Here is a 22040-nt window from a genome sequence, read left to right as displayed (position 1 = left end):
GGTAAATTTAGGTCAATAAATTCTGTGTTTATTTGTGATAAAAACGGAAATTTGGCGAAAATTTTGAAAATTTCGCAATTTTCACATTTTGAATTTTTATTCTGTTAAACCAGAGAGTTATGTGACACAAAATAGTTAGTAAATAACATTTCCCACATGTCTACTTTACATCAGCACAATTTTGGAAACAAAATTTTTTTTTGCTAGGAAGTTATAAGGGTTAAAATTTGACCAGCGATTTCTCATTTTTACAACGAAATTTACAAAACCATTTTTTTTAGGGACCACCTCACATTTGAAGTCAGTTTGAGGGGTCTATATGGCTGAAAATACCCAAAAGTGACACCATTCTAAAAACTGCACCCCTCAAGGTGCTCAAAACCACATTCAAGAAGTTTATTAACCCTTCAGGTGCTTCACAGCAGCAGAAGCAAAATGGAAGGAAAAAATGAACATTTAACTTTTTAGTCACAAAAATGATTTTTCAGCAACAATTTTTTTATTTTCCCAATGGTAAAAGGAGAAACTGAACCACGAAAGTTGTTGTCCAATTTGTCCTGAGTACGCTGATACCTCATATGTGGGGGTAAACCACTGTTTGGGCGCAGGGCTTGGAAGGGAAGGAGCGCCATTTGACTTTTTGAATGAAAAATTGGCTGCACTCTTTAGCGGACACCATGTCACGTTTGGAGAGCCCCCGTGTGCCTAAAAATTGGAGCTCCCCCACAAGTGACCCCATTTTGGAAACTAGACGCCCCAAGGAACTTATCTAGATGCATAGTGAGCCCTTTAAACCCCCAGGTGCTTCACAAATTGATCCGTAAAAATGAAAAAGTACTTTTTTTTTCACAAAAAATTTCTTTTCGCCTCAATTTTTTCATTTTCACATGGGCAATAGGATAAAATGGATCCTAAAATTTGTTGAGCAATTTCTCCCGAGTACGCCGATACCTCATATGTGGGGGTAAACCACTGTTTGGGCACACGGCAGGGCTCGGAAGGGAAGGCGCGCCTTTTGACTTTTTGAATGGAAAATTAGCTCCAATTGTTAGCGGACACCATGTCGCGTTTGGAGAGCCCCTGTGTGCCTATGCATTGGAGCTCCCCCACAAGTGACCCCATTTTGGAAACTAGACCCCCCAAGGAACTTATCTAGATGCATACTGAGCACTTAAACCCCCAGGTGCTTCACAGAAGTTTATAATGCAGAGCCATGAAAATAAAAAATAATTTTTCTTTTCTCAAAAATGATTTTTTAGCCTGGAATTTCCTATTTTGCCAATGGTAATAGGAGAAATTGGACCACAAATGTTGTTGTCCAGTTTGTCCTGAGTACGCAGATACCCCATATGTGGGGGTAAACCACTGTTTGGGCGCACGGCAGGGCTCAGAAGGGAAGGCACGCCATTTGGCTTTTTAAATGGAAATTTAGCTCCAATCATTAGCGGACACCATGTCGCGTTTGGAGAGCCCCTGTGTGCCTAAACATTGGAGATCCCCCACAAATGACCCCATTTTGGAAACTAGACCCCCAAAGGAACTAATCTAGATGTGTGGTCAGCACTTTGAACCCTCAAGTGCTTCACAGAAGTTTATAACGCAGAGCCATGAAAATTTAAAAAAAAAATTCTTTTCTCAAAAATGATTTTTTAGCCCGCTATTTTTTATTTTCCCAAGGGTAACAGGAGAAATTTGACCCCAAAAGTTGTTGTCCAGTTTCTCCTGAGTACGCCGATACCCCATGTGTGGGGGTAAACCACTGTTTGGGCACACGTCGGGGCTCCGAAGGGAAGTAGTGACTTTTGAAATGCAGACTTTGATGGAATGGTCTGCGGACGTCACGTTGCGTTTGCAGAGCCCCTGGTGTGCCTAAACAGTAGAAACCCCCCCACAAGTGACCCCATTTTATAAACTAGACCCCGCAAGGAACTTATCTAGATATGTGGTGAGCACTTTGAACCCCCAAGTGCTTCACAGACGTTTACAACGCAGAGCCGTGAAAATAAAAAATAATTTTTCTTTCCTCAAAAATGATGTTTTAGCAAGCATTTTTTTTATTTTCACAAGGGTAACAGGAGAAATTGGACCCCAGTAATTGTTGCGCAGTTTGTCCGGAGTATGCTGGTACCCCATATGTGGGGGTAAACCACTGTTTGGGCGCACGTTGGGGCCCGGAATTGAGGGAGCACCATTTGACTTTATGAATACAAGATTGGCTGGAATCAATGGTGGCGCCATGTTGCGTTTGGAGACCCCTGATGTGCCTAAACAGTGGAAACCCCTCAATTCTAACTCCAACACTAACCCCAACACACCCCTAACCCTAATCCCAACTGTAGCCATAACCCTAATCACACCCCTAACCACAACCCTAATTCCAACCCTAACCCTAAGGCTATGTGCCCACGTTGCGGATTCGTGTGAGATTTTTCAGCATCATTTTTGAAAAATCCGCGGGTAAAGGGCACTGCGTTTTACCTGCGGATTTACCGTGGATTTCCAGTGTTTTTTGTGCGGATTTCACCTGTGGATTCCTATTGAGGAACAGGTGTAAAACGCTGCGGAATCCGCACAAAGAATTGACATGCTGCGGAAAATGCAACACAGCGTTTCCACGCGGTATTTTCCGCACCATGGGCACAGCGTATTTAGTTTTCCATAGGTTTACATGGTACTGTAAACCTGATGGAACACTGCTGTGAATCCGCAGCGGCCAATCCGCTGCGGATCCGCAGCCAAATCCGCACCGTGTGCACATAGCCTAATTCTAAAGGTATGTGCACACGCTGCGGAAAACGCTGCAGATCCGCAGCAGTTTCCCATGAGTTTACAGTTCAATGTAAACCTATGGGAAACAAAAATCGCTGTACACATGCTGCGGAAAAACTGCACGGAAGCAGCGGTTTACATTCCACAGCATGTCACTTATTTCTGCGGATTCCGCAGCGGTTTTACAACTGCTCCAATAGAAAATCGCAGTTGTAAAACCGCAGGTAAATCCGCGATAAATCCACAGCGGTTTAGCACTGCGGATTTGTCAAATCCGCAGAGGAACAGAATACGTGTGCACATACCGAAACCCTACCCCTAATCCTAGCCCTAACCCTACCCCTAACCCTACCCCTATTCTAACCTTAGTGTAAAAAAAAAATAAAAATTCTTTATTTTTTTTGTTGTCCCTACCTATGGGGGTGACAAAGGGGGGGGGGGGGGGGTCATTTACTATTTTTTATTTTTTTTTATTTTGATCACTGAGAGGTTATATCTCAGTGATCAAAACTCACTTTGGAACGAATCTGCCGGCCGGCAGATTCGGCGGGTGCACTGCACATGCGCCCGCCATTTTGGAAGATGGCGGCGCCCAGGAAAGAAGACGGACGGATCCCGGGAGGTAAGTATAAGGGGGGGGGGGGAGATCAGGGCACGGGGGGAGCGTCGGAGCACAGGGGGGGTGGTGGATCGGAGCATGGGGGGGTGGATCGGAACACGGGGGGGTGGATTGGAGCACGGGGTGGGGGATCGCTGTGCAGGGGGATGGATCGGAGCACGGGGGGGAATCGGAGCACGGGGGGGATCGCTGTGCGGGGGGGGGTGATCGGAGTGCGGGGGGGTTTGATTGGAGCACGGGGGGTGTGATTGGAGCACGGGGGGAGCGGACAGGAGGACGGGGGAGCGGAGCACAGGACGGAGGGGAGCGGACCACAGATCGGGGGGCGGGGGGGGGCGATCGGTGGGGTGGGGGCACATCAGTGTTTCCAGCCATGGCCGATGATATTGCAGCATCGGCCATGGCTGGATTGTAATATTTCACCAGTTTTTTAGGTGAAATATTACAAATCGCTCTGATTGGCAGTTTCACTTTCAACAGCCAATCAGAGCGATCGTAGCCACGGGGGGGTTGAAGCCACCCCCCTGGGCTAAACTACCACTCCCCCTGTCCCTGCAGGCCGGGTGAAATTGGAGTTAACCCTTTCACCCGGCCTGCAGGGACGCGATCTTTCTGTGACGCAGCATATGCGTCACAGGTCGGATTGGCACCGACTTTCATGACGCATACGCTGTGTCACAGGTCGGGAAGGGGTTAATGAGAAATTGCTTAATTTTGTTTAACCCTACTAACTTCCTAACAGGTTTAAAAAAATGCTGCAGATGTAAAGTAGACATGTGGGAAATGTTATTAACTATTTTGTGAAATATCTCTTATTTTAAGGGCATAAAAAATGTAAAGTTTGAAAATTGACATGTTCAATATCTTCATAACTAAGCACAAATATCGACCAAACTTTAACGCTAACATGAAGTACAATGTTACAAAAACATGTCTCCAAATCAGTGGGATATGTTAAAGCGTTCCAGAGTTATTACAAGTTCTCATAGTGACACTTGTCAGATTTGGAAAATGAGGCTCGGTCATTAACCTACAAAGTGGCTTAGTCCTTAAGGGGTTAAGGTGAAAGTAAATAAAAACATTCCATACCTGATGCTAACAGTTATAACATCTACATACTGAGCCCATGTTGAACTTGTATGTGGTTACATTTTTCCTTCTTTGCTCAGGTATGACACTGTCTGCCAGAATTATAAGGAAGGTTTGTCCAGGCTTCCCCAAATGAAGCAGAAAGAGGGAACAGAAATCCGATTCAGCCAGTTACCAGAGAAAATGTACCCAAAGAATGCCACCCCTGCTGAGATTACACAGCACAGCATGGATTCGTCTTTTGCACTTGGAGAACTGATCAACATCAACTATTCAGGGGATCCACTGGCGATCCTAGGTAAGTGAAAAATAGCGATCCAGCCACTAAAAATTGTTACGGGTGTCCAGTTCTCTCCATTACGAATGTATTGGGTACCAGCAGACCAGGTGTCCTTTACATTCCTTACATACTTGCAATGATAATGGTGGTATGGGCCCGTATGACCACCGACGGGATAGTACGTCTAACACGATCAGCCGTGCTCACCGGGGGAGCGCGGCCGGGTGTCAGCTGACATTCAGCACTGCGTGCCAGGAGCAGTCACGGACCACTCCTGGCACGTTAACCCCCGGAACACTGCGATCAAAGATGATCGCAGTGTTCCGGCGACATAGGGAAGCATCGCGCAGGGAGGGGGCTCCCTGCGTACTTCCCTGAGACCCTCAGAGCAAAGCGATGTGATCGTGTTGCTCCGAGCGTCTCCTCCATTCTCCTCCGTTCTCCTCCCTGCAGGCACCGGATCCAAGATGGCCGCGGGGCTCCTTCCGGGTCCTGCATGGAGGTGGCTTGCAAGCGCCTGCTCAGAACAGGCACCGGCAAGCCTCCTGCAGTGCCTGTCAGATCGCTGATCTGACACAGTGCATTGCAAAGTGTCAGATCAGAGATCTGACACTTTACCATGATGTCCCACACTGGGACAAAGTAAAAAAAAAAAATATTTACATGTGTAAAATATTGTTCCAATAAAAGTACACATATTTAGTATCGCCACATCCGTAATGACCCGACCTATAAAACTGTCCCACTAGTTAACCCCTTCAATGAACACCGTAAAAAAAAAAATTAGGCAAAAAACGCTTTCTTATCGTACCGCCTAACAAAAAGTGGAATAACACGCGATCAAAAAGACGGATATAAATAAATATTGTACCGCCGAAAACGTCATCTTGTCCCACAAAAAAACGAGCCACCATACGGCGTCATCAGCGAGAAAATAAAGTTATATCCCTCAGAATAAAGCGATGCAAAATTTTTTTCTATAAAATAGTTATTGTATAAAAGCGCCAAAACATTAAAAAATTATATAAATGTATCACTGTAATCGTACTGACCCAAAGAATAAAACTTCTTTATCAATTTTACCAAACGCAGAACGGTATAAATGTGCCCCCTCTCCCCCCCCCCCCCCAAAGAAATTTACGAATTACTGGTTTTTTATCATTCTGGCTAACAAAAATCAGAATAAAAAGCGATCAAAAAATGTCATGTGCCCAAAAATGATACTAATAAAAACGACAACTCGTCCTGCAAAAAACAAGACCTCACATGACTCTGTGGACCAAAATATGGAAAAATTATAGCTCTCAGGATGTGGTAACGCAAAAAATATTTTTTGCAATAAAAAGCGTCTTTTAGTGTGTGACAGCTGCCAATCATAAAAACCCGCTATAACTAGTAAATAAAACTCCCCATTATCACCGCCTTAGTTAGGGAAAAATAATAAAATAAAATAACATGTATTTATTTCCATTTTCCCATTAAGGTTAGGGTTGGGGTTAGGCTTTGGATTACGTTTACGGTTGGGTTAGGGGTGTGTCGGTGTTAGGGGTATGGTTAGGGTTGGGATTAGGCTTAGGGGTGTGTTGGGGTTAGGGTTGTAGTTAGAATTGGGAGGTTTCCACTGTTTAGGCACACCGGGGGCACTGCAAACGCAACATGACGTCCGATCTCAATCCATACAATTCTGCGTTGAAAAAGTAAAACAGTGCTCCTTCCTTTCCAAGCTCTGCCATGCACCCAAACAGTGGTTTACCCCCACATATGGGGTATCGGCATACTCAGGACAAATTGGACAACAACTTTTGTGGTCCAATTTCTCCTGTTACCCATGGGAAAATACAAAACTGGGGGCTAAAAAATCATTTTTCTCCTTCGCCTCATTGGGGGACACAGACCATGGGTGTATGCTGCTGCCACCAGGAGGCTGACACTAAGTAACACAAAGAAAGTTAGCTCCTCCCCTGCAGTATACACCCTCCTGCTGGCCCCCAGCTAACCAGTTCTTGCTTAGTGTCCGTAGGAGGCACACGGACGGGTCTGCTATTCAGACCCAAAGATTTTACCTTTTTACCTTTTACAACGGACGAAGGGGGCGACGGATTCTTTCATGGTCCGATCTCCCCCGAACCAACAACAGGCGAGCACGGGAGTTTCACCTCTCCGTATCCTCTCCTGCGACGTGGGAAGCCACTGCCTGAGCTGATTTTAGGGGCGACGGGCCTCTTCATGGGCACCGATCTCCCCCCTCCCTTATCAGACGAGCACTGGAGTTTCACCTTCAGCATCCTCTTCTGCAGCCAGGCCTATTGCCGGACATTCAGCCCTGTCCACCAGGTTTTACCCTCGGCTGTACAGAGGCACCTTCCAGCGTGGCGTCCGAGCAGCCCCCACTGCATCACCACTGAAAAAGCGGATGATGGAAGGAGGCAGACGGTTCCTCTCCACCCCTCTTCTGCAGGTATGGTGGATGGAGGCTCCCCAACCCTACACCATCCTATCTTCCCGGGCACAGCTCCTACCTGTACGGGGTAAGTGCACGTTAATAATTGACTTTTGGCGGTCATAGGTGGGCTCCATAGCGGCAGGGTCCCCACAGAGCTTCGCGGTCCCTTTTCCCTTCAGTCCGCGGGTGCGCGCCGGCCGACTCTATAAATTTAGTCCCCGGCTTCGGCCCTGTTTAGGCCGCATTCCGGGAAGCCCCGCCCCCCGCCGGCTTCACTCTAGCGGCTCCGCCCCCTATTCTGGCGCTTCTCGTGCAGGACGAGATCTCGGCGGCCATCTTCTCCCTGACCTCAGGAAGGGGCTGCGGAGTTTCCGGCCCCTAGTTCTTCTGGAAGGGGCTGCTGCCGGTGGTTTTCAGCGCTGAAGTCAGCGCTATTCCAGACGGGGGACTCAGAATCCCGGTAAGGTGAATCGCTCCCCTCCCCCGCAATTCCGCACGTCCGGCAGCATAAAGGGAATAACATCACGGTTTTAAATACTTGGGACCCGCATTCTCTGGGGCTCAGGTCCCCTGGTCTTTAGGTCTCTGGCCCAGTAGCCGCTGGGCTTGTCTCATGCCCAGTAGTCGCTGGGCTTATAGGTGCATCCCCAGTCTTTTTCCATGGTTTTTCTCATAAACCCTTCACCAGATTCCCTGGTCTTAAGAGTTCCCTAGTGTAAAAGGGGCACATTACCAGCGGAGCCGGTCACTTTTCTCATAGTGCTTAATCAATTGAGCTCAGGAGCCTTCGCTGCGCCTATCCCGGCTCCTCCCAGAGTACCTAGTTCCCCTCCTGGGATTCCATCTCTGGCATTATCCTTTTAAAAGATGACCCGGTCTTGTCCAGCATTCCTGGTCTTAAAGGAGCATGACCAGCATTCCCGGTCTTAAAGGCACATGACCACACATGACAAGTATGCCCTGGCCTTAAGGGCACGTGACTAGTATGCCCTGGCCTTCAAAACACGTTACCAGTATTTCCTGGTCTTAATGACTCATGACCAGTATGCCCTGGTCTTAAAGGCACGTGACCAGTACTCTTCGGTCTTAAACGCTAGTGACCAGTATGCCCTGGTCTTAATCTCCCATGACCAGTACGCTCATGACCAGTATGCTCTGGTCTTAAAGGCACATGACCAGTATGCCCTGGTCTTAAGGCGTTTTGTCCAGCATGCCGTGGTTTTTAAAGGTGACCAGTACACGGGGACTTCTACTCTCCTGCTTTTAAAGGTACTCGACCAGTATGCCCTGGTCTTAGAGACACGTGACCATTATACCCTGGACTTAAAGGCACATGACCAGTATGCCCTGGTCTTAAAGGCACATGACCAGTATGCCCTGGTCTTAAAGGCACATGTCCAGTATGCCCTGGTCTTAAACGCAAATGACCAGTAGGCCCTGGGTTTTAAGGGCTCATGACCAGTATGTCTTGGACTTAAAGGTGCATGTCAAGTACGTCCTGTTTCTTAAAGGCACATGACCAGCAGGCCTTAGTTCTTGATGGCACATGACGCACATGAACAGTATGTCCTCCTCTTAAAGGCACAGGACCAGTATTCCCTGGTCTTAAAGGCGCATGACCAGTATTGACTGGCCCTAAGAGCACATCAGCAATCCTAAACTGGTCTCCCTAACTGAACTCTGGAGCACTCAACATGCTCCCTCTTCTACATTAGGTGTCGCCGGCTAGCAGGGGCCGCAAGTATCCTTGAATAACGTACAGGTTCTATAAAATGGAAGTTTTCTTTTCCTGATCTCTCCCCCATGTTTGGTTGAGAACAATGCGAAATATGGATCGGATATTGCCTTGATTTGCCAGAGCTTCTGAGAAAGAGGGTCTCTCTCTCTCCCTCTCCCCTCTCCCCTCTCTCCTCTAAGCTGGATGCCGCAACGGGTCCTTTAAGGGGCTCCGATTTCCGCCCACACCTTCAACAGACGAGCATATGGATTGTCGCCTCCGTGTATCCTCTTCTGCATTTAGGCCTATTGCCAGACATCTGCCCTGTCCACTCGGGGACTTCTACTCTGAGGATGTACGGAGGCACACATTTTTGGCGTCCAAGCACCCCTCCCTTTGTATCATCACTATTTAGCGGATGATGCAAGAAAGCGGACGATTCCTCTCCACGCCCCTGTTAAGAGGACGGTGGATTGAGGGTTCCTTTTTTTTCTACTCTGCACGTCGATGGCTAGAGACCTGCTGGTCGCAGTCCCGTATTCTGTCTCTTGGCAGACTATCCGGGTTGTATTTCTTGTGGTATACCTACTGGTATTCCTGCCCGATGTATCATTTACCACAGACGGTCGGATAGCAAACCTAGCTCGTTCCGTCTTGTGGTTTCGGTCCAGCGCTTTTCCCTTCCTGAGCCACCACATGGGTGGCTTGACCAATGGTCTCCTGGTCAGAGACCTTAGCTACTTTGTTTTCAACAGTATAGCTGGCCAATCTAATTTTCTGAGCGGGAGACTAGCAGGGATCGTATCTCCTCTTCAGACCCAACCAGCAGTGGAAGCATTGTCCAGGATAGTCTAGATCTAGGGATCTTGGTTCCAAAATGGAGGGAATGTAAAGTGTCACCATTCCTGGACTTCAAACTTCTAACAACCTTTGTCAAGGTCCTCCCCTTTTTTCCGATGGAGTTTCTCCGCTCAGCCATTACTTCATCGGAAAGAGGTGGTTTTTTCTGGCATCCTTAGTCATTCGGGAGTCTTACCCTCACATGCCTATTTCACCCCGCTACAACAATCTCTTCAAGGTCAGCTGATGGCTGAGTGGTTAAGCTCTTTGACTATTGAGTGGGAAACATGGGTTCTATCCCCAGTGAAAGTAAATTTCTTCCTTTCCGTTTGCAAACAGCATTTTCTAGTCACGACCTTGTCCTCCGGCCTGGCTACCACACCAGTGTGGTCGCAAGGGTCATATCGGTTGTCGTGTACTTCTTGCATCATAGAAGCATGGTCGTCCTGCTCTTTTTGGTCGACTTTGTAGCTGCTCTTCTAGGACTACGCTGAGTCGTCTATATCTCTTGCAATACCCTTTCTCTGGGCTAGCAGCTAAACTTAGACAAGTTTCTTTTCCTCTTTCCCAGTTCAGCAGATCCTTTTTTCAGGATGATCCTGCCCAGCAGGATGTTTTTTTCTCTCTCGAGTCAAGCTCGTGGTTCTTCAACAGAGAGCTTGCGCACTTCATATCTCATTCCCTCCATTCATTCAATTCGCTAGGAGGGTTCTGAGGAAAAGGACGACAATGGAAGCAGTTTCCTTCGCTGCGCCTTTTTTTTTCTGCAGATCTATCAGGCTTTCAAAGAGTATTCTCTGAGCTCCTTCCTCTCCCAGAGCCTTTTCCTGGTCCAATGGTCATTGGGGAATTCCAAGGCCAGTCTTCTTCCGATCTTTTCCCTGGAGTTCTGAACGGTACGTCTAATCCTGCAGCAGGCCCACTGACTTTAGGCGGGTCTTCGGTTTACCCACAGTCAAGCACCATGGCCCAGGCACCTCTCTCTCTCTGACAAGCCGAGATCTTTCATTCGGGGATCTCAACAGTACGTATCCCTGGAGTAGTGCTCTGGGCAGCACACATGTTCAGCCGTCAGGGTTCCTCCTCTAGTGAGTGGGAACTTCATTCGGAAGTCTTCCATCGGATCTGCCTTCACTAGACTTCTCCAGATGTAGGTCAGATGGCGTCCAAGCTGAACGCCTATGTGCTCCGGTTCATGGTTTGGCCTTGACTTTCAAGACCATCGCAGTGCATGCTCTGCTCTTCCATGGGACCAATTTCTATAACTCCTCTTCTACTTCTTCTGAGATCTCTTCGGAAGCAGGAAGGGCTCCAGGGATCCCGGGAGAACCGCACTGACCATGTCAGGGTTTTCTCGCTTGCTGTTCTTCTAGTTTTCCGTCTTATTGCGACAAATCTGGGAAGATGGACTTTCTTGCAGGGAGCCTTAACCTGTAGTTCTTCCCTACCGCGTACCGTTAGATCCGTGGGACCCTAATGATCCTCGGCATTTTACAGTGGACTCCTTTTTTGGACCCGGACAGCCTTCACTATCAGGGAAGGTCTCTTCCCTTCTTTCTTTGCGTTCTTGTACTCCTGATGAGTCTTCGGAACTCGACGTTCTGTTCTTTGTCTTTTTTTTCCTTATTACCTCAAGGCAGGGTTGCCCTCTGGACATCCCCTTCCCTCATTGCCAAGGTGGTATTGTATTCCCACTGTTGCAGGGGAATTGTTCTCTCATCTCTTTCGGCTCCGATCCACACACCTCGGAAGGGATCCTCTATAACCTGGAAGGAGTGAGTGCTTCGAGTGGGTACGTATCGAGAATGGCGTCCTGCCAAGGGTTGGACGCTTTACTTGGCTTTCTCGATGGTAAGTAGGCTTCCTGACAGTCGCAGGAAGGGTCTAGCCGTTTCTTCGGCCAGGTTAGCCTGGTGGATTGTTTTTTCCATCCAGGAGTCCTTCCGAGCTAGATGTCAGCCTATCTCCCTGTCTGAGGGCTCTAGGTTCCAGACTTCGGCAAGCACGACCGCAAGCTTGTGAACTCCTCCAGTCCGCATACATTCTTGAAGCACTTTTATTCACATACTTCCACAGATGTGAGTCGGGGCAGGCGGACCTTGCAGGCCGCGGTGGTGCACTTGTAAGTAGCGGTTACACGGCCTGATCTTATGATGTCCCCACCCAGGGACTGCTTTGGGACGTCCCATGGTCTGTGTCCCCCAATGAGGCGAAGGAGAAATAGGGATTTTTGTGTACTCACCGTAAAATCCTTTTCTCCGAGCCATTCATTGGGGGACACAGCTCCCACCCTTAGCTTATGCTTTGTTCTTATCTTTTGATATTTTTTATACTCTCTTATATAATGTGACATGCTATATGTTTATATGTTGCTATTGATCTCCTACTGCTTTTGCACCGAACTGGTTAGCTGGGGGCCAGCAGTAGGGTGTATACTGCAGGGGAGGAGCTAACTTTCTTTGTGTTACTTAGTGTCAGCCTCCTGGTGGCAGCGGCATACACCCATGGTCTGTGTCCCCCAATGAATGGCTCGGAGAAAAGGATTTTACGGTGAGTACACAAAAATCCCTATTTGTGGAAAAAAAAAGATTTTTTTTTTTTTTTTGTTTTTTGTTTCACGGCTGTGCATTATAAACTTTAGTGAAACACTTGGGGGTTCAAAGTGATCACCACAATCTAGATAAGTTCCTTAGGGGGTCTAGTTTCAAATATAAGGGTCACTTGTGAGGGGTTTCTACTGTTTAGGTACATCAGGGGCTCTGCAAATGCAACGTGATGCCCGCAGACCATTCCATCAAAGTCTGCATTCCAAAACGCCACTTCTTCCCTTCCGGGCTCTGCCATGCGCCCAAACAGTAGTTTTCTCCCACATATGGGGTATCAGCGTACTCCAGACAAATTGGACAACCACTTTTGTGGTCCAATTTCTCCTGTTACCCATGGGGAAAATACAAAACTGGGGGCTAGAAAATAATTTTTGTGGAGAGAAAAAAAAAAAAAAAAGTTTCATTTTCACGGCTCTATATTATAAACTTCTGTGAAACACTTGGGGGTTCAAAGTGCTCATCTATATAAGTTCCTTATCAGGTCTTTTTCCATAATGGTGTCTCTTTTGGGGGGGGGAGGTGTTTCACTGTTTAGGCACATCAGGGGCTCTCCGAACGCGACATGGTGTCCTATCTCAATTCCAACTATTTTTGCATTGAAAAGTCAAATGGTCCTCCTTCCCTTCCGAGCTCTGCCATGCACCCAGTGGTTTACCCCCACATATGTGGTATCAGTGTGCTCAGGACAAATTGTACAACAACTTCTAGGGTCCAATTTGGTAAAACAAAACAAATTGGATCAGAAGTAAATTTTTTGTGAAAAAAGTTAAATGTTCGTGTTTTTTTTTTTTGTTTTTTTTTTAAACATTCCATAAATTCCTGTAAAACACCTGAAGGGTTAATAAACTTCTTGAATGTGGTTTTGAGCACCTTGAGGGGGGCAGTTTTTAGAATGGTGTCACACTTGGGTATTTTCTATCATATAGACCCCTCAAAATGACTTCAAATGTGATCTGGTCCCTCCCCCCCCCCCAAAAAAAAAAAAAAAAGTGTTGTAAAAATGAGAAATTGCCGGTCAATTTTTAACCCTTATAACTCCCTAACAAACAAAAAAAACGTTGGTTCCAAAATTGTGCTGATGTAAAGTAGACATGTGGGAAATGTTACTTATTAAGTATTTTGTGTGATATAGTTCTGTGATTTAAGGGCATAAAAATTCAAAGTAGGAAAATTGCGTCATTTTCAAAATTTTCGCCAAATTTCCGTTTTTTTTCACAAACTCAAGTAATGTCAAGGAAATTTTACCACTAACATGAAGCACAATATGTCACGAGAAAAAAATGTCAGAATCCTCAGGATCCGTTCAAGCGTTCCACAGTTATAACCTCATAAAGGGACAGTGGTCAGAATTGTAAAAATTGGCCCGGTCATTATAATGCAAACCACCCTTGGGGGCAAAGGGGTTAAAGGTTAACCGTTGTTTTACTTTTTATTTCATAGAGCAACAGTACAAATGGAAATAAGCAACTTTGTAATATATCTTTATCAGAGAAATCTGCTTCTTTCTCTGACAAAATCGGTCATTCTCAACATTCTCAAGCCATGGGTAAAATGTGTATTCAGTGAAGAGACTTTCCCATTACTGAGATAGATGGCGGCTGTTATGGATACAGTTCTATGTAGATGGGGGGAGGAGGAGAGTCTAAAGTCAGAGCTCCACCCTCCTCCTATCTATATAGATGATGGTGACTGCTACATAGAATCTTATCTATATCTGATAAGAGCTTTTTTCATGTGTACTATTGATTTATGAAATAATTAATACGATGGTTACACTTTCACGATGGTAATTATAATTTTGACACTAATATTTTTGTGTACCGTTTATTCCATTTCAGCTGAGCTGCAGTTTTCCTTTGTGTGTTTCCTTCTGGGTAACGTCTATGAGGGATTTGAACAGTGGGAGAATCTGGTGAATCTTGTGTGCCGTGCAGAGACGTTCTCCATGCAGCACCCAGATCTGTACAGTGAGGTCATCTCTGTCCTGTATCACCAGCTGGCACAGGTTCCTACAGACTTCTTCATAGACATTGTCTCTCAAAACAACTTCCTGACAAGCACTTTGCAGGTAAATTAATCCCGTGAGCCGTGCACTTTCCTTTTTTGTGTTGCTGGCAATAACTATCATTGTGAAAATATGTTTAGACTGTTTTCTGTAATCCTCCATTTTAAGGAAAGCTCCTCAACTCTTAAAGGGGTTTTCCCACAAACAAACTTAATTTTAAAGTTGAGTTTGATCAATACATCTTGGAACAATAATAATTTCCACAATTGGATGTGTTTTTTAAAAAATGTCCCTGTGCTGAGATAATCTTATAAATGTGTTCCTGCTGTGTGCTTTGTAATGGCTGTGTCTGACCATGCAAGAACATAGTCTGATCATACCACAGATCCTTATTAAAGGATCTATTTGTTTAAAGGTTCACAAGAACACTGATAGTTAGATAGGATACTGTTATTGGCATCACTGTTTCCCTATCAGATCTACCTATAGTGGATACATTGATAGAAGAAATTCCAAGTAGATATAGCCAATGAAAAGAATTGGAGTGCTGACTTCACCAGTATATAAAATAACTATACTTTATTGATAATACATAGGTAAATTACATACATAAAGGTTGGTGATAAGAGGTAGACAAACAATTCAAAAGCACCCTGGGAATAAAGGTACCGTTACACTAAACGACTTACCAACGATCACAACCAGCGATACGACCTGGCCGTGATCGTTGGTAAGTCGTTGTGTGGTTGCTGGGGAGCTGTCACACAGACAGCTCTCTCCAGCGACTAACGATCAGGGGAACGACTTCGGCATCGTTGAAACTGTCTTCAACGATGCCGAAGTCCCCGGGTAACCAGGGTAAACATCGGGTTACTAAGTGCAGGGCCGCGCTTAGTAACCCGATATTTATCCTGGTTACCATTGTAAAAGTAAAAAAAAACAAAAAACAGTACATACTCACATTCCGATGTCTGTCACGTCCCCTGCCGGCAGCTTCCCGCACTGACTGTGTCATTGCCGGCCGTAAAGCAGAGCACAGCGGTGACGTCACCGCTGTGCTCTGCTTTACGGCCGGCGCTGACAGTCAATGCAGTGAAGCTGACGGTGGGGGACGTGACAGATACCGGAATGTGAGTATGTAGTGTGTTTTGTTTTTTTTGTTTTTTTTTTTTTTTCTTTACAATGGTAACCAGGATAAATATCGGGTTACTAAGCGCGGCCCTGCACTTAGTAACCCGATGTTTACCCTGGTTACAAGTGAACACATCGCTGGTCGGCGTCACACACGCCGATCCACCGATGACAGCGGGTGATCAGCGACCAAAAAAAGGTCCTGATCATTCCCCAACGACCAACGATCTCCCAGCAGGGGCCTGATTGTTGGTCGCTGTCACACATAACGAGATCGTTAGCGGGATCGTTGCTACGTCACAAAAAGCGTGACGTTGCAACGATATCGTTAACGAAATCGTTGTGTGAAGGTACCTTAAAGGAACTGGGCACAGAGCTTATCAATAACGGTACATTATTTCAATAATAGAATAGAAGAATAGACTAGTTTGTAAAGAGTGAATTTCCATATGGATGAGTAAATCACTAAAAAAAAAAAACCCTAATGGTAGGGAGTAATAAAGTGCTTGTGCTGAGGTCATGCCTCACTTGTTTGTTCTCTAAATGTTGTTACTGAAAGCAGGTAGCAAATTGAAAAGCAATAACAATAAAGTGCCCGGTGGGTAGCCCCGACAAGCATTTTTGTTTGCTTTTTCAACAGAGGTATATGTATACTGTACTCTTGTGCAACCTCCCCTGCCCAGGAGCTGTGATATGGTCAGACCATGTTCCTGCACGGTCAGACACGGCCATTACACAGTACACAGTTTTTTTTTTTTTTTACACATCCAATTGTGGAATTGTTATTCCAAGATCTATTGATTAAAATGAACTTTGTTCATGATATAACCCCTTTAAGAGTCTTACGTGAGCAAATAATTGTTGAACGAGCATACATAAGATCGCTCATTACCAATTATAGGCCCAAGGAAACATGCCGCTGTCCTCCTTTCAAGTGATCACATTGTTTTTGCCGGCATTAAAGTCAGGCCGGCTTCACACTGGCGTTTTAAACGGCTGAGTGCTATGCGATAAAAAATCGCATTGCACTCGGACCAATGTTAAGCTATGGGGCAGCTCCCAGCAGCCGACTTTTTGTCGGCCGTTTTCCTCGGTCCGAGACAATCACAGCATGCTGCGATTGTCTCGGACCGAGGAAAACTCTCGGCTCACTCGCACCCATATAAGCCTATGGGTGCGAGTGAGACAGCGCACATCATTCAGATATCATCCGAGTGATGTGCGTTATAAGCGGACCCCAGCAATGGAGGAGATGGAGAAATTCATTTCCTCCTCCGCAACTGTGCTCCGATCCTCCCTGTGCGAGAGAATCGGAGCACAGACGCATGACACTGCGAGCAGGAGCCGAGTGTCATTAGCATATCGCATCGTATGCAATACGCCAGTGTGACGCCGGCCTCACTGTTGCTGTTTGAGGACAGAGCAATTATATTAATGGGATTATCTGGGCCAAGTATAAAACTATGCAGGGAGGAGAGTACTATACCGAATCAGAACATTGTATAATGTTCTCACTATTCAGATTCTCCTGTTTCACATTCCCAGGGGTCATCATGCGACCACTCTGCATTTGCGTACTTGCAGTGTTGTGCTGACAACTTTTTCTTCCACTACAAAAAAAAAAAAAGAGTAGAGCAGGCACCACCTGTGTATTTATGGAGTACTAACCCAGCATTCGGGGGCTGCATACTTCCTCCGCTAAGCCCTGCCTACTTCCACATACTTCTGCATGCGTCCTGCGTACCTATCTTTAATATGCGGATGCGTTGTTTTGATGCCCCCGCCGTCTGCACAAAACGCAACTTGTTGCATTCCGGTGCGGTCGGTGGGCGCGTCAAAACAACGCATCCGCATACATCTGCACATCCTGTATAGCCAGTGTTAAAGATATGTACGCAGGACGCATTCAGAAGTAGGCGGGGCTTAGCGGAGGACGTATGCAGCCCTCCGCAAAGCCCCCGAACGCTAATGTGAACCCGGCCTAAGACAAATGCAATTTAAAAAAATAAGAGGAAAGACCTGTTCAAACGATTGGCTGCACTTCCTAAATTTGATCAGTGTAAATATTTATTTAATAACCAACACAGAAACTTGGACAAGAGAAATAAAAACATTTAAAATTGCACCATCACGGCAGAACCTGTTTCCTATCCAAAATTTGGCAAAGGGAATACAACCCATATAACGGGCCATGTAATGTCATGGAAATCTGAGATTAGTTTGAATGGACAATACCCATAAAGTGATGTCCAATAGCATTCAGCAAAGAAGGGTACAAACAATGAATAATTCAGTATCAAAAGAATATATAAAGGAAAATAAGTAATACATATGTGCTATAAAGGGCCATGTGCATAGTCAGTCGCCAGGTAAATTGGTTCAGAGAAGAATTATATGGAAAAGACCCTATGTGTATCACCACAGAAGGTGTCTCCTGAGCAAGCAACCTCCTGTGGCGAAACGCAAGGGGTCCTTTCCCATATGATGTATGCAAATCACTTATGAGTGGTCACATGACGACTACCGGGTGTATTCAACAGAGTGGAATTCGAATAGTGCGTACATTACACAATGTTAGGTTTCAGCATTTTACTCTGCCTCCCCAGTTGTGTAATTGGCCTGGACAACCCCCTACCGTTTCTGTTGGCTTGTGTAACTATGCCAGTAATCCAGCGTGAATCCGTGCTCCTTAGTTAGCGCTCCATTTTTTTCTCATACTTGGTCAAACAAAAATAAATAACAGTGCTGGATCACAGTTTCATCAGTGTCAGCCTGTCTGATTTTTATCATCTGTTTCTTTTCTCGAATGCAAAAAATATCCAAGCTTTCACCACCCATTAAACAGTAGTAAGCAGACAGAACTTGGATGACACACAGAAGGCACATGTTGATTTGAATGGGTGAGTTTGATCCGAGAATCAGATCAAAAACGCACAGCTCCATAATATTTATTTATTTATTTTTTACACTGACAGTCGGGCCACAAAAAAAACATGATCATGAGACTAGCTCCCTAAACTATAATGGGAACGTGTTCTCCCCATGAGCAACATGAATATATAACACCTATGTGATATACCGTATATACTCGTGTGTAAGCGGAGTGTTTCAGCACACTTGTTTTGTACTGAAAACGCCTCCCTCTGTTTATACACCAGTCCATGTCACAGAAGATGTCTGGGGACAGGCGGAGCAGCGGGTCACAGGAGGCAGGAGCTAGCTGCTGTGGCTAAAGCCTGTGCCCGCTGCTAAAGAGAAGGGATGAGAGGACGATGCAGACCTGGCTTATACTCAAGTCAATAAGTTTTTCCCAGTTTTTTGTGGCAAAAATTAGGTTCCTCGACTTATACTTGGGTCGCCTTATACACGAGTATATACGGTAATATTAGTAGGGCTTGTTGTGGTCAGACCTCACTGAATCTAAGACTGCACTTTCTAAAGACCCAAATTGTACAGTCTCTGCTTCTATCTCACTCCACAGGTTCTCTTCTCATTTCTGTGTACCCCATCCACAAATAAAGACCTGAGGAAGAAAGCTCTCCGCTTCCGTGACCATCTCACCAAGAGGTTTCAGTGGGACTTTGAAGAGGAGCCTCTGGACTGTGCTCCATTAGTGGTCCAGCTGCCAGAGGGCTGGGAAAACACTATTAATACAGACCAAACTGAGCATGTGGAAGCAAATGTGGAAATTCCCTTTCCTTCATAGTTGTATTTGTTCCACTGAACAGCTGGCGAACCTTCTGCGGCTCTAGTATTGAGACCCTTAGCTCAGGATAAGTAAACTATGAATCTACCATAGTTTGTACAACAGCACTATATATTCTAAATGGAAGTTATATGTGATTTGGTTGCCACATAAACCTCAGCCCAAAAATTTCCGTTTTTGGGGTATTACGAAATACTTGTCTATATATGGTACAGAATGGCAAACAGACACATGCACTTGTAAATTGATGGTATATTATAGCAAATTTGTAATTCTTAGCATGGACATGATAGAGCTGCCCTTACTGCTTAGTCCTAACATAAAAATGTCTAGAACTGCTCCTGTCTTGATAATCACTAGAGGGCGCTGCTTTACCTAAAAATGCAAAAGTTTGTGCCATACAGGATAGTGTATGCTGTCTCTTCCATGCACAGAAATAATTCTTGGCCTCAAGGCTGCCTATATCAGCGAGATAGGTAAGCACTGTAGGTAGTTCTGGATGTAAGGTCTCTATACACTCCTCCTTTAAGAAGGATTTATATCAGATCTTATATCCTGGGTTATATATGTATAGCTAATAAAAGGCGAGAAGCAATTCCCAGGATTCACATCGTCCTGAAGAACTTCACACCTGTCACTTTGAAAGCATCATGATGCTGAGTTGTACAACACATTCTTACAGTGATATTATCCAAGGGAGATTCATAAAGTTCTTTGTCTCATCTTTCCATTTTTATTTAGGATCTCTTATAAGGAAAGCTAGGGATGTTCTCCTGTTATTTTCACACAATTAGGAGCTGCAAAAGAGGTAAAATAATTAAAAATATAACAGTACATTGACCTATTTATTGCCAGCATCCCCATGGACTGAGGGAGAAAGTAATTGGTCATTGTCTTGTACATGTAATCTAACAATCATAGGCAGTAATATCAGTAACATAAGTGCATATCGGTATTGTGACAATAACAAAAACATTGGGTAATGACTGGTAAGACTGTTAATGTCATATGATCTGTCCGTTTTGTAAAGGCATTGCATCTAACTGCAATAAAATGTATTTTTATTAAGAACAATGATTATTTGCTGTAGGAATATGCCCAGTAAGATGCAGAATGCAAGCCATCATTTCTGGAAGACCTTATTCCACATATGTCGCTTTAGGAGCTAGAAGCTATGATAACTATATTCTTCCTATGGCTTCTTTTCTATATACTCTCCTCAATATTGACATTGCAACACCAAGACGGACAAGCTGTAAGATTCTGCAACTTGAGGAAATAACAGGTGTCTTCAAGATCTGCAAGTCATCACATTTTCAAGGATGTACAGTGCCTTGTGAAAGTATTCGGCCCCCTGGAACTTTTCCACCTTTTCCCACATATCATGCTTCAAACCTAAAGATACCAAATGTAAATTTTTGGTGAAGAATCAACAACAAGTGGAACACAATTGTGAAGTTGAACGAAATTTATTGGTTATTTTTAAATTTTTGTGGAAATTCAAAAACTGAAAAGTTGGGCGTGCAATATTATTCAGCCCCTTTAACTTAATACTTTGTTGCGCCACCTTTTGCTGCGATTACAGCTGCAAGTCGCTTGGGGTATGTCTCTATCAGTTTTGTACATAGAAAGAGACTGAAATTCTTGCCCATTCTTCCTTGGCAAACAGCTCGAGCTCAGTGAGGTGTGATGGAGATCGTTTGTGAACAGCAGTTTTCGGCTATTTCCACAAATTCTCCACTGGATTTAGGTCTGGACTTTGACTTGGCCATTCTAACATCTGGATACGTTTATTTATGAACCATTCCATTGTAGATTTTGCTTTTGTTTGGGATCATTGTCTTGTTGGAAGACAAATCTCCGTCCCAGTGTCAGGTCTTTTGCAGACTCCAACAGGTTTTCTTCAAGAATAGTCCTGTATTTGGCTCCATCCATCTTCCCATCAATTTTAACCATCTTCCCTGTCCCTGCTGAAAAAAAGCAGGCCCAAACCATGATGCTGCCACCACCATGTTTGACAGTGGGGATGGTGTGTTCAGGGTGATGAGCTGTGTTGCCTTTATGCCAAACATATCGTTTGGCATGTTCGATTTTGGCTTCATCTGACCAGAGCACCTTCTTCCACATGTTTGGTGTCCCAGGTGGCTTGTTGCAGACGTTATACATTTTTATGGATATCTTTGAGAAATAGCTTTCTTCTTGCCACTCTTCCATAAAGGCCAGATTTGTGCAGTGTACGATTGATTGTTGTCCTATGGACAGACTGTCCCACCTCAGCTGTAGAGCTCTGTAGTTCATCCAGAGTGATCATGGGCCTCTTGTCTGCATCTCTGATCAGTCTTTTCCTTGTTTGAGATGAAAGTTTAGAGGGACGGCCGGGTCTTGGTAGATTTGCAGTGGTATGATACTCCTTCCATTTCAATGATTGCTTGCACAGTGCTCCTTTGGGATGTTTAAAGTTTTGGAAATCATTTTGTATCCAAATCCAGCATTAAACTTCTCCACAACAGTATCACGGACCTGCCTGTTGTGTTCCTGGGTCTTCATGATGCTCTTTTTGCTTCAAACAGAACCCTGAGACTATTACTGAGCATGTGCATTTATACGGAGACTTGATTACATACAGGTGGATTATCTTTATCATTAGGCATTTGGGACAACATTGGATCATTCAGAGATCCACAATGAACTTCTGAAGGGAGTTTGCTGCACTGAAAGTAAAGGGGCCGAATAATATCGCATGCCCCACTTTTCAGTTTTTGAATTTCCACAAAAATTTAAAATACCCAATAAATTTTGTTCAGCTCCAATCTGTGGCATATAGGAGGCCCATAA

At 45.0% G+C, this 22040-nt stretch overlaps 1 protein-coding gene across 3 annotated transcripts in view; it reads left to right on the top strand.

Annotated features, from left to right (window-relative positions):
• The window catches only part of AAR2 (AAR2 splicing factor), a 70786-nt gene extending 50504 nt beyond the window's left edge, over positions 1-20282 (top strand). For all 3 annotated transcript variants that reach the window (XM_069752304.1, XM_069752306.1, XM_069752307.1), the window contains exons 3-5: positions 4558-4775; positions 14202-14431; positions 18981-20282. In XM_069752304.1, coding sequence (XP_069608405.1) covers positions 4558-4775; positions 14202-14431; positions 18981-19205 — 673 coding nt within the window. In that variant the 3' untranslated portion in view covers positions 19206-20282. The remainder of the gene's footprint in view (positions 1-4557; positions 4776-14201; positions 14432-18980) is intronic.
• Positions 20283-22040: the final 1758 nt, after the last annotated feature.

Source organism: Ranitomeya imitator, chromosome 2 (genome assembly GCF_032444005.1).
Source record: "Ranitomeya imitator isolate aRanImi1 chromosome 2, aRanImi1.pri, whole genome shotgun sequence".
Classification (NCBI taxonomy): domain Eukaryota; kingdom Metazoa; phylum Chordata; class Amphibia; order Anura; family Dendrobatidae; genus Ranitomeya; species Ranitomeya imitator.
Note: the sequence above shows the minus strand (reverse complement) of the source record. Positions and strands in the feature narration are given on the sequence as shown.